Source organism: Microcebus murinus, chromosome 10 (genome assembly GCF_040939455.1).
Source record: "Microcebus murinus isolate Inina chromosome 10, M.murinus_Inina_mat1.0, whole genome shotgun sequence".
In the NCBI taxonomy this organism is placed as follows: domain Eukaryota; kingdom Metazoa; phylum Chordata; class Mammalia; order Primates; family Cheirogaleidae; genus Microcebus; species Microcebus murinus.
In genome coordinates, this window is record NC_134113.1 from 47,808,490 (window position 1) to 47,822,066 (window position 13,577).

The 13,577-nt window shown below is 37.0% G+C and overlaps 2 protein-coding genes across 3 annotated transcripts in view; both read left to right on the forward strand.

Moving 5' to 3' along the window:
• The window catches only part of PDZRN4 (PDZ domain containing ring finger 4), a 371,080-nt gene that overhangs the window by 308,496 nt on the left and 49,007 nt on the right, over positions 1-13,577 (forward strand). The window lies entirely within an intron of this gene.
• Positions 1,199-3,228, forward strand: LOC142873360 (60 kDa heat shock protein, mitochondrial). The gene has a single exon (XM_076007187.1). The coding sequence runs from the start codon at positions 1,256-1,258 to the stop codon at positions 2,975-2,977; it is 1,722 nt and encodes a 573-aa protein (XP_075863302.1). The 5' UTR covers positions 1,199-1,255; the 3' UTR covers positions 2,978-3,228.

Consider the following 13,577-nt stretch of genomic DNA (forward strand, 5'->3'; position numbering starts at 1 on the left):
CCTAGTCTCTCCCATCTATATCCTATTCACCACTGCCAGATCACTCCCTGTTTATCTCCTTGTATAATCTGTTCCTTGAATTAACTCTGAAACCCTCTGCCTGGCATTGCAGGTGCTTTGTGTTCTGTCACCACCCTACCTTTCCAGGCATCTTGAGATCAAAATCCCCAGCACCATCCTCAGATGTGCGCTTTCCTCCCTTTGTGCCTTTGCTCGTTGGCTTCTCTGCCTCTAGATGCTTTTCTGGCAGTCTCCACTATTGTTCCAAGATAGATGCAAGCATCACTCCTTCAGAGGCGTTCCAGGATGCCCACCTGCCCTGTGATGCCATCTTCCCCACCACTGAACCCCCATACCACATTCTGTAAATATTTCTGTCCTTTAGAGTATGCCCCAGGTTATACTCATTTAGGGACTTACCGTTTTCTTCTAAATAGATTATCTTTCTTAACAGAAGTGACTACTTATAATTATCTTCACATGACCAGGAGAGCCCAGCACATGCCCTGGCACACAGTGGGCCTTTGGCAACATTCCTATGCATGATGAGTGAATAAATTATTGACCATTACTCTTACTGTTCTTATTTCATAAGTCTGAAAACAAGTACAACGTGTTAAATCGGGGGAAAGGAGAAGGCAGCTGACAGGAGCATAACAATTCAAAATAAAGTGTGAAAGTGTTTTTCTCACAATATTTTAATTAATCTCATAGTTAAGAGTAAATGGATTTAGGCATATACTTGTGCCAGATTGTAAAGGAAAAAAAAATTGAGGGTTTTTTTTCCATTGCTATTTTAATGAGGACTATGTGTGTGTTTTACCACAAATGTGTAAACTTGGTGAACCCTAGTATAGACATGCTAATTTATGTAGATAAAGAATGACTGGAATTCAGTTCCGTTAGGATAACCATATATCCTGATTTGCCCTACAGGGTCTTCTTGTATGCCTCTTATTCCAGGGTAATTATGAATAGTACATTCATTCATTTTAAAAAATATCCTAGTAGGGCAGCACATTGTGTGGTTGCCCTAGTTTTTATACTTTTTAAAGTTCAATCAAGGCCAATACTTTATAATCACATGTTATATAATCCTAATATTCCAAGCAGAAATGACCCAGAATTTCTTCATTTGAATATACATATTTATTAAAGTTTCTGTTTGTAAAAAAGTCTTCCTTAAGAAGTGACTAGAGACTCGCCGCCGACGACCTGCCGCGCCGCGCGCACGCCCTGTCGCCGCCCCGCAGAAATGCTTCGATTACCCACAGTGCTTCGCCAGATAAGACCTGTGTCCAGGGCACTGGCTCCTCATCTCACTCGGGCTTATGCCAAAGATGTAAAATTTGGTGCAGATGCCCGAGCCTTAATGCTTCAAGGTGTAGACCTTTTAGCCGATGCTGTAGCTGTTACAATGGGGCCAAAGGGAAGAACAGTGATTATTGAACAGAGTTGGGGAAGTCCCAAAGTAACAAAAGATGGTGTGACTGTTGCAAAGTCAATTGACTTGAAGGATAAATATAAAAATATTGGAGCTAAACTTGTTCAAGATGTTGCCAATAACACAAATGAAGAGGCTGGGGATGGTACCACCACTGCTACTGTACTGGCACGGTCTATTGCCAAGGAAGGCTTTGAGAAGATTAGCAAAGGTGCTAATCCAGTGGAAATCAGGAGAGGTGTGATGTTAGCTGTTGATGCCGTAATTGCTGAACTAAAGAAGCAGTCTAAACCTGTGACAACCCCTGAAGAAATTGCTCAGGTTGCTACGATTTCTGCAAATGGAGACAAAGAAATTGGCAACATCATTTCTGATGCAATGAAAAAGGTTGGAAGAAAGGGCGTCATCACAGTAAAGGATGGAAAAACACTGAATGATGAATTAGAAATTATTGAAGGCATGAAATTTGATCGAGGTTATATTTCTCCATACTTTATTAACACGTCAAAAGGTCAGAAATGTGAATTCCAGGATGCCTATGTTCTATTGAGTGAAAAGAAAATTTCTAGTGTCCAGTCAATTGTACCTGCTCTTGAAATTGCCAATGCTCACCGTAAGCCCTTGGTCATAATTGCTGAAGATGTTGATGGAGAAGCGCTAAGTACACTTGTTTTGAATAGGTTAAAAGTTGGTCTTCAAGTCGTAGCAGTCAAAGCTCCAGGTTTTGGTGATAATAGAAAGAACCAGCTTAAAGACATGGCTATTGCTACTGGTGGTGCAGTGTTTGGAGAAGAGGGGTTGACCCTAAACATTGAAGATGTTCAGCCGCATGACTTAGGAAAAGTTGGAGAGGTCATTGTGACCAAAGATGATGCCATGCTCTTGAAAGGAAAAGGTGACAAGGCTCAAATTGAAAAACGTATTCAAGAAATCATTGAGCAGTTAGATGTTACAACTAGTGAATATGAAAAGGAAAAACTAAATGAACGTCTGGCAAAACTTTCAGATGGAGTAGCTGTGCTGAAGGTTGGTGGGACAAGCGACGTTGAAGTAAATGAAAAGAAAGATAGAGTTACAGATGCCCTTAATGCTACAAGAGCTGCTGTTGAAGAAGGCATCGTTCTGGGAGGGGGTTGTGCCCTGCTTCGGTGCATTCCAGCCTTGGACTCATTAACTCCAGCTAATGAAGATCAAAAAATTGGTATAGAAATTATTAAAAGAACACTCAAAATTCCTGCAATGACCATTGCTAAGAATGCAGGTGTTGAAGGATCTTTGATAGTTGAGAAAATTATGCAAAGTTCCTCAGAAGTTGGTTATGATGCTATGATTGGAGATTTTGTGAATATGGTGGAAAAAGGAATCATTGATCCAACAAAGGTTGTAAGAACTGCTTTACTGGATGCTGCTGGGGTGGCTTCTCTGTTAACTACAGCAGAAGTTGTAGTCACAGAAATTCCTAAAGAAGAGAAGGACCCTGGAATGGGTGCAATGGGTGGCATGGGAGGTGGTATGGGAGGTGGCATGTTCTAATTCCTAGAATAGTGCTTCACTATTATTAATGAACTGTGACAGGAAGCTGAAGGCAGTGTTCCTCACCAATAACTTCAGAGAAGTCAGTTGGAGAAAATGAAGAAAAGGCTGGCTAATGTTTAAGAATATCACTATAACCATCAATTACTGGTTTCAGTTGACAGTATATAATGGTTTACTGCTGTCATTGTCCATGCCTACAGATAATTTATTTTGTATTTTTGAATAAAAAGACATTTGTACATTCCTGATATTGGGTGCAAGAGCCACGTACCAGTGTACTGCTTTCAACTTAAATCACTGAGGCATTTTTACTACTATTCTGTTCAAATCAGGATTTTAGTGCTTGCCATCACCAGATGAGAAGTTAAGAAGCAGCCTTTCTGTGGAGAGTAAGAATAATTGTGTACAAAGTAGAGAACTATCCAATTATGTGACAACCTTTGTGTAATAAAAATTTGTTTAAAGTTAAAAAAAAAAAAAAAAAAAGAAGTGACTAGAAAGAAAATGCCACAAAGTTGGGAACAGTTATCAAAGTTATTGTAATTCTTTTAGATTTCTTACTGAAAGAAATGAGATTAGTATTGCTGTTAATTTGTTCATGTAATTTCATAAAACAAACACTGCACAAATCTGTCGCCTCACTGATTATGACAACACTAAACCTTATTTCATAAGAAAACAATGAAAAGCAAATTGAACTTTCCAAGTTGGTTATTAAACAAGGTAACCATGGACACATTTATTTTACTAAGAATCTAGATCTAAAATGAAGATTCTTTACATTACATATATGAATTTTATGAAAATGCTGACATTCAATTTTTGTTTGAAGATACTTACGATACACATTCAGAGGATTTCCTTGCATTACTTAAAGGTGTTTGTTAAAGGTTGTGTTTAAAGTGCATATTTGCATATCAAATCATATTTTCCCGGTAACTTCTATTCTGTTTTCAAAGAAATGTTTTCATAGTGGCAGAAAAATGAGAGCTGCTTTTTCCAATATAAAGCAAATTGCATGTGAGGATTCCAGTGTTCCTTTCAGAGGCAATATAATCTAGTGGAAGGAAACCAGACAAAGAGTCTGGTTCCAATTCTAATTTTATCTCTTCAATGGACCACTTAACCTCTTGAATCCCAGCACCCTAACATATAAGCTTCATAGGGACAACCAGTGCTTGTTATAGAGAGATTGGTCAGCATCTGGTTCTCAGATATAGCTCACATAAGCAAAGTGAGACAAATGCATGGTCAAATGCTTAAAAATTTTTACAAATATTTTAACATCTCAAATATATTGAGTCATATTTTGGGGTTTTCATAGAGAGAGCACACACGGTCACATAACCTCACTTTAGTCTGTGTTTAGTACCATATTGTACCAATTGGTAGCAAGTAGCACACCTTTCCATATTATCTCTGACTTTAGCATTAGTGTTCAGGTAAAATGCAAATTACTATGTTAACTCATTCACGTTTGCCAATTTGAAATGGAGGATACAGCCTATACAAATTAGAAAATAAATTATTTTATTTAAATACAGTACCTATTTGGTTTTTTAATTTGAAAAATACAGAAAATAATCCTAGTTTGAATTTTTTCCACCATATCATATTATCTCTGAAATGAATAAATGGAATACTTAAAGGTAATATGTTTAGTATTGGGACAATCCTCCTTCTCCTCAAAGGCGTAAGCTATAGGTAAAGCTCTGGTTTGTGGGGACATGTTGAATTTACCAGTATTCACCATGTATTAAGTAATTCAATCTAATGTAATCAAAGACAAATAATGGCAAATCCAGTCTGTGCATTTTGCCATCCCTCGTCCTTAGAGCTACCACCCATACCATTGACTTTGGGATGGATGTAGAAATAAGAACACAAAGACAAAAATGGTTTTTGAATAGTCAAATATTTGACAAACATAAGATATTGTTACACTTATCCACTTGCAGAAGCACTGGGTCATGGTTGCTGACCTCTGAACCTTCCTCCATTTGCCGTACTATGTGATTATTGTTTGTGCTTACTTTGGGCTTCCTGGAAAGCATCTGACCTTCAGCATGAGGGCCCTTGCCTTAGGCATCCCTCTCTTCCCAGTACTAGGCACATGGTACAATGATTGAAGCCATGACTAAATCTTAAACATACTTGCAGACTAGCAAATCTAAAGTAAACTCCTTTAATCTTTAAAAAAGTTTCAATTGGAACTCGTTAGATATACTTCTCACTTTTTCAGAAAGTCGTTTTGTTTATCAAATTAAATATGAAGGGAAATATGATTATATTTTTTCTAGTTTAAATTTGAAATTATGATTTTCTGTTCCTGCAAACATGCCTAAATCACACACACACACACACACACACACACACACACACACGCTCACACAAAGCCTCTGACTCTGCCTCTTTATTTGCTAATGGGGTATTTAAACTGTGGTGATGGAGCAAATAAATCCTTTGGCTGATTTTACACCCAGAGAAAGATGTCAACTGCAATAATGATGTTTACAAGTGAATCACTGGACAGTAATAATTTGAAATACAACAACAGAAAATCTACACCTGTAGTCATCATAAATGAAACAGATTAGGAGAGTGTGAACATGCAAGCACAATATTACTAATCTGTTGGATTGAACTGAGATATGGCCCTTCCATACATCAGCAGGTTTTAAATGACCAGATTTCATTACTTAGGACAGGACATTTAAGGTAGTATATGTTTGTATTTTGTGGGGATGGAAGTTGTTATAGACACCACTGTTTTGGAACCCAAACCTAATAATAAATTGGAGTTCTACAGCAGAAATTATTCACCAGACAAGTTAAAATTGAACAACCTTTAAAATACTTTTTTGCCTGTAATTTCATTCCATTTTTCTTGCCATTGTATATTCTCTTTTCATATTTCATTTCTGTTTGTTTTTCAGTAGCAAAATGTTAGAAGTTAAATCTAGAACCCTTTTCTTTGTTCTGTAAAACACATTGAAACCATTTGCTCTTTCTGCTTTCCTGAGATTTTTAAAGTCACAGAGTCCTCCCAGTAGGAAGTGAAGGATTCTCTAGGAAGTATTAATCAAGGAGGAATGTACTATAGAAAGCTTGTTAGGGGAAAAAGAGAGAGGGAGAGAGATGCTTGTAAAAGGAGAGCTATAAGATGAATAGAGCTGTCCTTTCAAATATAAAAGGATTATTAGTAATCTAGCCATAATAAGAGATAATAGAGTAGGATTTTAAAATAAAACATGGATAAACACATTTGGATAAAAAATAATTAAGTGGTGTTTGGACAGAAGAGATTTAAAGAGAACTTTGATGTGGTGGAGTATGAACCATAGGAAGGATATAGAAGCATATTTGATTTACCTGACAAAGGAAACAAAAGCTCAGCTAGTTAATGGCAAATGCTGGAAAAGAATTTCGTCTTTCTCTTAGGAAAAGACTTTTTATGATTTTAAAAGTAATAGATGCTCATTATTGGTATTTCATTATTCACATTTCCCTTTGACATGCAATCGAGTATCTGTTCTTTTCTAGAGTGTATAATTGTCAAGAGTATATAATATTTCTTCTTATGAGCAAATTAAAACTAATACGTCCTATGAAGTGTGATTACCTGTGATTTATTTATCTTACAAGAGAGGTCTAAAACTCCTGCCACTGGAAGTATAGTGTGTTTCTAAGGGGATGTTTATGAGTAACTAGGGGATCCACTCACAGCTGTTGTGCCTCTTTACAGCCAGGAAGTTCATAATCCTGAAAGAATTTTTCCTTCCTTTGACTTGTACATGGCTATCTGGCAAATAAAGACAGTTGTGAATCCTTTTGAGCAAAAGTTGTAAATATATTATAAGAACATGTGAGAAGTGTGGTTAGGAAATTCAAAAGATACCACTAAGTGTTTTTAGTTAGGAAAGATTTAATCTCTTCCTGTCTGATACACACAGAAATGAATAAAATCTCCTCCTCCAAATTGAAAGTGAAAGGGATTCCAAACTTCTCTTCCTCTCCTTTAGTTAAACCCAGATGACCAGCAGAGTTTCCATTACTTACTTTGTTCTCTGTTAACCTGAAGGTCTGAATTTTCCAAATGATGTGCTTTGGGATTTGTCCACCTTAAAATGTTTTTTAGTAATGCAATCTCATGCAGCAGAACCTACTATAGGATGGGGAAACATATTTACAGACCTAGAGTAATTCATATAGGTGGCAACAGCTGTGAATAGTCAATTAATTTTACTGTCTAACTCTCAGGAGTTATTTCTCAGGAGGAAATGCTTTACTGTCATCCCCACTTCAAAACCAGACTAGCCATTTTATGGACAGGTTCTATTCTTTATGTTTGCCAAAAGCAGAGAAAGCCATATGTTCTCCCAGGTGTGGAGATACTGTTTTTAGGATCATTTCCTGTCACTTCTCTTAATAGTCTTGAACATAAGCATAAACGTATAGTAATAAAATGCAGGTTTTTATAAAATTATAATTAAAAGTGATCAATGTCTGATATCAGATCAATCATATGGAATATATTGTAGATTTTCTAACACCCAAATTATTTTATTCATATTTCAACTGTATGAAATATGTTTTTCTTATTAAGTCCTCATTAAAAATAAACTACTCATTAATTTGGAAGACAACTTTTCAAAATTTTTATGTCCAAAAAAAATAAACATCTAACTGTATCATTCTTATTAGTGGAGAAATTATATTTAGGTATATTTGAAATCAGCCTAAGTGGGCTCAAATCAGACTCCACTGTTTAGTACCATGTGATCCCTTTGAGCCTCAGGTTGCACATCTGTGAAAAAAGATAACATTAATAAGATATATGCCTTAATATTCAGTGAGATAATATGTGTGAACATGTAGTGTAGTGGCTGGCACGTACATGGTAGGTACATATATATTTAGGCATATGCCATCATTTCATGGCACTGAGTAAAGAACAGCTTCCAGTTTTCCCACTTAGGTGAAATGTTCCTCTCAATGTGTATGTTGTTGACTGAGATGAAAAATGCTGGAGAAGATGCATAGCTATGGGTTTACTTGTGGACAATCTGAGACATGGAAACATCCAGGTAGAAATTTCTAGAAAGCATTTGGCTACATGGAGGGAGAGTTGAGGATAGTGGAGCTCACTGGAGTTGGAGAGCTAAGAACATTAGCATGTAGGTGTTATAACAGTTGGAGCCTGTGACTTCACACATTGCTCATCAAACATTTATTAAGCACCTAGGTCACATTAGAGACTGTCTCAGGCATGAGGAATGCAGGGACCAACGATACAATGCCACTGCACTCCTGGAGTTTATATTAAAATGGGGAAGAAGACAATAAAAAGTTTTTTTAAAAAGTAAGACATTCTCAGATGAAGGTATTAGGTGTTAGGAAGAAAATAGTGTGAAATGCCAGCATAATGCAAGTGCTGACAGAGTGGCCAAAGAAGGCCTCTCTGAAAGTTAAAGATTAAAAGAAAAGGAAGAGTTACCCAGGAAAAGATCTGAGTGAATAATAATAATAAACAGCAACTATCCCTTGCTCTAAAGTAGTGGTGTATATTGACTCATTTATTCATTTCATTTTTAATCCACTTTATAGAGGTAAGATTGACCAAAAAAAAAAAAATCTGTGCATATTTAATGTATGCTACTTGATGGATTTGGAAATAAGTATACTCCCGTGAAACTGTTACCACAGTCTATGCCATAAACATATTCAATAGAGTTACAGAATACAAAGTCAACATACAAAAATCAGTTGCATTTGTATACACTAATAATGAACTTTCTAAAAAGGAAATTTAAAAAACAATCTCCTTTGCAATAGCATCAAAAAGAGTAAAATACTTAGGAATACACTTAACCAAATAGATGAAAGACTTACACACAGAAAACTATTAAATAGTGATGAAAGAAATTTAAGCAGACACAGATAAATGGAAAGATATCCCATGTTCATGGATTGGAAGAATTAATACTATTAGAATGTTTATATTACCCAAAGTGATCATATAGATTCAATGCAATTCCTATCAAAATTCCAATGGCATTTTTTGTATTGACTCACTTAAAACTCTACCACAACAATAGGAGGTAGGTATAACTATTCCCACTTTGCATGTGAGGGAACTGAGGCAGCAAAAGGTCAGGAACTGTGTCATAGCTGCTTAATGGAGGAGCTGGTGTTCACATTAAGGCAGCCTGCCTCCAGAGCACTTGCTCATCTACACAAAGAGAATGTATATGTATAGATTATGTATAGTTCAAAGTCCCTTAGAAAAGAAAGAGCTTGGTGCACTATGCAAACAAAAAGGCCAGGATTGTTAAATATAGTTTATAGAAGACAGAGTAGAATTATAAGCCAGGTAATTCAGGGCCTTGCAAATCATAAGGCTTATGGATTTTATTCTAAGTGTAGTAGAAAGATGTAAGAGGGATTAAGAAAGGAATGGCATGGTCCAATTTCTTATTTTTAAAATATAACTTTGGCTGCCGTTTGCAGAATAGACTGTCAAGTTTGATAAGGACATAGAGAAAGGTAGTAGGAAGTGATTGTGCTAATGCAAGTGAAAACTGATGGTTATTTAATCAATTAGTAGAAGGAGAGAGAAGCCAGTGGATTCAGGACATATTTTTGAGACATGGCAGACATAATTGCTGATAGACCAGTTATAGGAGTAAAGAAAACAAAGGAATTGAAAGTAGCTCCTTCATTTTTAAAGTTAAGCTATTAGATGGGGAATGTATCTTTTCCTAAGATGAGGAAAACTGAGGGAAGGAAAGAGTGGTGTTGGGGATGAGGGGGCAAAATCTCATAGTTAAGCTTTAGGGCACATTAAATTTGACATGCCTCATAGACATACATGTGCAGATGCTCAGCAGGGAGGTATCTGAGTACACCACTCAGGGAAATCAGGCCTGGATGAAAGAGCCCTGGGGGAGAGGATGACATAAAAAGAAAAAATGGCTGCTGGGCATGGTGGTGCACGGTGCCTGCAGTCCCAGCTACTCAGAAGGCGGAGGCAGGAGGATTGCTTGAGCCCAGGAGTTCGAGGTTGCAGTGATCTATGATCATGCCACTGCACTCCAGCCTGGGTGACAGAGGGAGACCCTGTCCCTAAAAAGAGACAGTGAGAGAGAAAGGCCAAAGACAACCTTTCGAAATTTTATTTCCAACAAACTTCAGGTCTAATAGTATCACTGATTTGAAGAGAAATTATATTTAGCTATTTTTAGAATCAGCATAAAGCGAACTCAAGTCAAACTCCACTGCTTAGCATTTTTGTGGAACATCTCTGAGGCTCAGGTTCCTTACCTGTGCAAAAATAATATTAATAACACATATTTCACAGGAATAAATAAGATAATATATGCAAACATGTAGTATAAAGGCTGACACATATGACATATAATATATATATATAAACACTTGCTATATATATACACCATGTAAATGGTGGAATACAAATATATAGATATGTAGAGATATAGCTATATATCTGTATTCCATCATTTACCCATTTTAAGTCTCAATTTTGTTACCCACAGTGAAGAATATTTATGGAGAAAGGAAAAAAATAAACCTTCAGAAAAGAAACTCCATGTCTTGCGACGATAGGGTCTGACTACAAGCACTAGGACGTGACTGTGAGCTGTATCGAGGAAGAATGCTCTTAGAGGCACAGTAAGCCCACATACATTCAAGTGCCCTTTGTTTCCTTTTCAAAAACAGACCTTGAATTAAGCCCATTTGGATTTCTGACTTCTATCTTCTTTATTCTTCCTTTTCCCCAAAATCTTAATAGTTTGATTCTCTACCACTTTTTAAAACTATTCACTTCTCAACACATTAAAATCTGATTTGAGGATGACCAACAACAGCTGAATGACCAAATCCAGTTATGCCTTCTGCCTTCTCATCCTCTCAGTGACACTTGGTGCCGTGACCATCTGCATTCTCTTGAAATGCTCTTCCTCCTTTGCCTCCGCGATATGGCGCTGCCCTTCTTTCTGGTTCTAGGACAGCTCTACCCGGACTTAAGCTCCATTTCCTACCTCTACATTTGGGGCTACTAAAAACTCGGGGATTTAGTAGGGTTGGGGGCTGACCTGTGGCTCTTGGTGTTCTGAGCTGGTCAAGGAGACGGGGCTGAGGGAATCTCAGTGTGCATCACCCCCACCCCACCCCATGTGTCTGGAGGCTCCAAGCTCAGAGACTTTCTGGTTCAGGGTTACTGAGGAATCAACCTCTCGGTTCTCGTGCTCTCTTGTTTGAGCTTCAGGTTTAACGTAATCCCTTCTGCTTTCCATCTTCTGGAGATTTCTCATAGTTTCCAATCCACAAAGAGCTGCCTTTCTTATTTTAAAGCATGATGTGACTTTTAAAAATTATATACTTTTCTTATACCTTGTGAGGTTTTGGAGGAGAGGAGATAATCGTCTATGCTGATATCAGCGTGTGTTAGCTTCTGTCATGCAACTTTTGGTTCCTTTTTTCCATCTTTGCACGTCTCTCATATCAGTTGTATGTTTCATATGTGTCTGTAGAATGATTTTTTGGTTTTACAAATAAAACGAATAAAGTATTAGTTTTCTTTTTAGACTACAGTAGGGGCAGCACTCGAAGTAGTAGCAGCAGCAATGGGAAATGAAGGACGGGGTGGATTTGAAGCATTTATTTATGAGGTAAAGTTGAGAAGATTTGGTAATTATCGGAATGTGGAGGATAAGAAAAATCCTGGCAGAATATTGAATGTCCTCATTAAACATAATAAATTACTGTAAATTAAAGAAAATTTTGCTAATATTTATTAAAATACTTAAGTGTTTCATTGTTTTTTAAGTTTTATGCATACCCTACCATCTGACATTTGTCTTAGTCGTTAGTTTTACAAGTTCATGCACATAATAGTCAAAGATATAAAATTGTACCTCATAGTCTCAATTCCTATGCATGCAAACACAGATCACAGTATTCCCATAATGTGTAATTAAATATACAGTTTTTAAAAATTTCATTTTTCATATTCTGCTAAATTTTACTTTTCGACCCAAAGATTTGGGAATGACTTTCACTTCTACTGTGATAAAATTATGCTTTCCTTTCAGCTATCTGAAAGCCATAGTGACCTGTTAAGTTCATAAAAAAATATTCTGAAGCCATAAAGTATTTCAGATTGTATGCTGAACATTGATAAGCAAAAAATAAATAAGGTACTGTCTTCTATTGAGGAGTTCATAGTGTAAATGTGGAGACAGGAACACATACACATATGCAATTATACTAGTGTGTGACATTCATGGTAATAAAATACAAAACTGGTACAAAGAAGCCAGTGACTGACTTTTTGGGAAATGGTCAGAGAGAAAATGATACCTGAGCAGGATTTTGAACAAGCAGACCTTAAAGGAAAGGGCAAGGGCAAAGGCATGAAGGTACCAACAAGCACAGGAGGTTCAAGGAACTGCAGATAGTTTGGTCAAACTGGAAAGTTACTTTATGAAAAATGAAGGAAGATGTGGGACTAGGCTGGACATGTGTGCAGGGGACAGATAAGGAAAGGCCTTTCATTTCATAATGAGAAACTTGCACGTTATACTACAGGTAATGGGATGATGATTCCATGTTAGAAGAGGTGTGATGGAGGTCAGATTGGTATTCCAGATAGACCCATTTTTGTAGGAGCGTGGAGGACAAAGTTGCAGAAGCAAAACCCAAAGAAGAGAGATAAATGAGGGGCTGATTTATATAGTTCAGGTGTGATGTGAAAAGGACTGGAGCTAAGATGTTGGGAATTGAAGAGGATAGGGTCAAATAAGTAAATAGGGGGATTTTAAAAATAAGCGAAAATTATTTAGGTAGATTATCTTTGCCCCACATGACAAGTGGTTATGAGCCACATTTGCTTAATAGCCAACACTGACCAAAGTCATTCTGGCAGGCCTCTTTTTCCTCTTTCATAAATGTTCCAGGGAGTCAAGACACTCACCTGTCAAAATTGATAAGTGAGAGGATAGTGGAGAATGCAGTCTTATTTGTAACAGAGCTGCCAGCATTTGCAGCCTGTTTACCCCTGGACTGCTTCTGTCTCGCCTCGAGACTTTTCTATTTCCATCCAAATAACCTCCAAACACATTGAGGCCATGCCTACCTATGTGAGAGATTCATTCCAGACTAGTCTGCAAGTGCGGGAGGAGGAAAAAGAGGCTATTTTCATTAGGCTGTTTTCACAATTGAAGAATTTCAATAGCTTTAAAAGGGAAAGCATGAACTTGACCAATTCACTGTAGGCAGTTAGCAAAATAGGTAGTAAATTCTGTGAAATAGAAAAGCCCAAGGGATTACTGTAGAGCCTAAAATCCTAAAATGTTTATTACCTCATGCATGGAAGGTGTCTGAGAAATAAGGAGCTGTTTTTTGATTAAAAGGACTTAGTTCTGAACAATAGAGTGGCTGGTATTTTTAAATTAAATACACAGGAAGGCACTTAAACTTCATCTTCTGCTTTTGTGAAGGAAAGAAATGAAAGTCTCAGAGGACCACCCAGTGCTGATGAGAAGTCCACTGTGCACTCAGTACAATGAACTTT

Excerpts from the sequence above, each read along its gene's own strand:
- LOC142873360 (XM_076007187.1), top strand. The coding sequence starts at position 1,256 with ATGCTTCGATTACCCACAGTGCTTCGCCAGATAAGACCTGTGTCCAGG.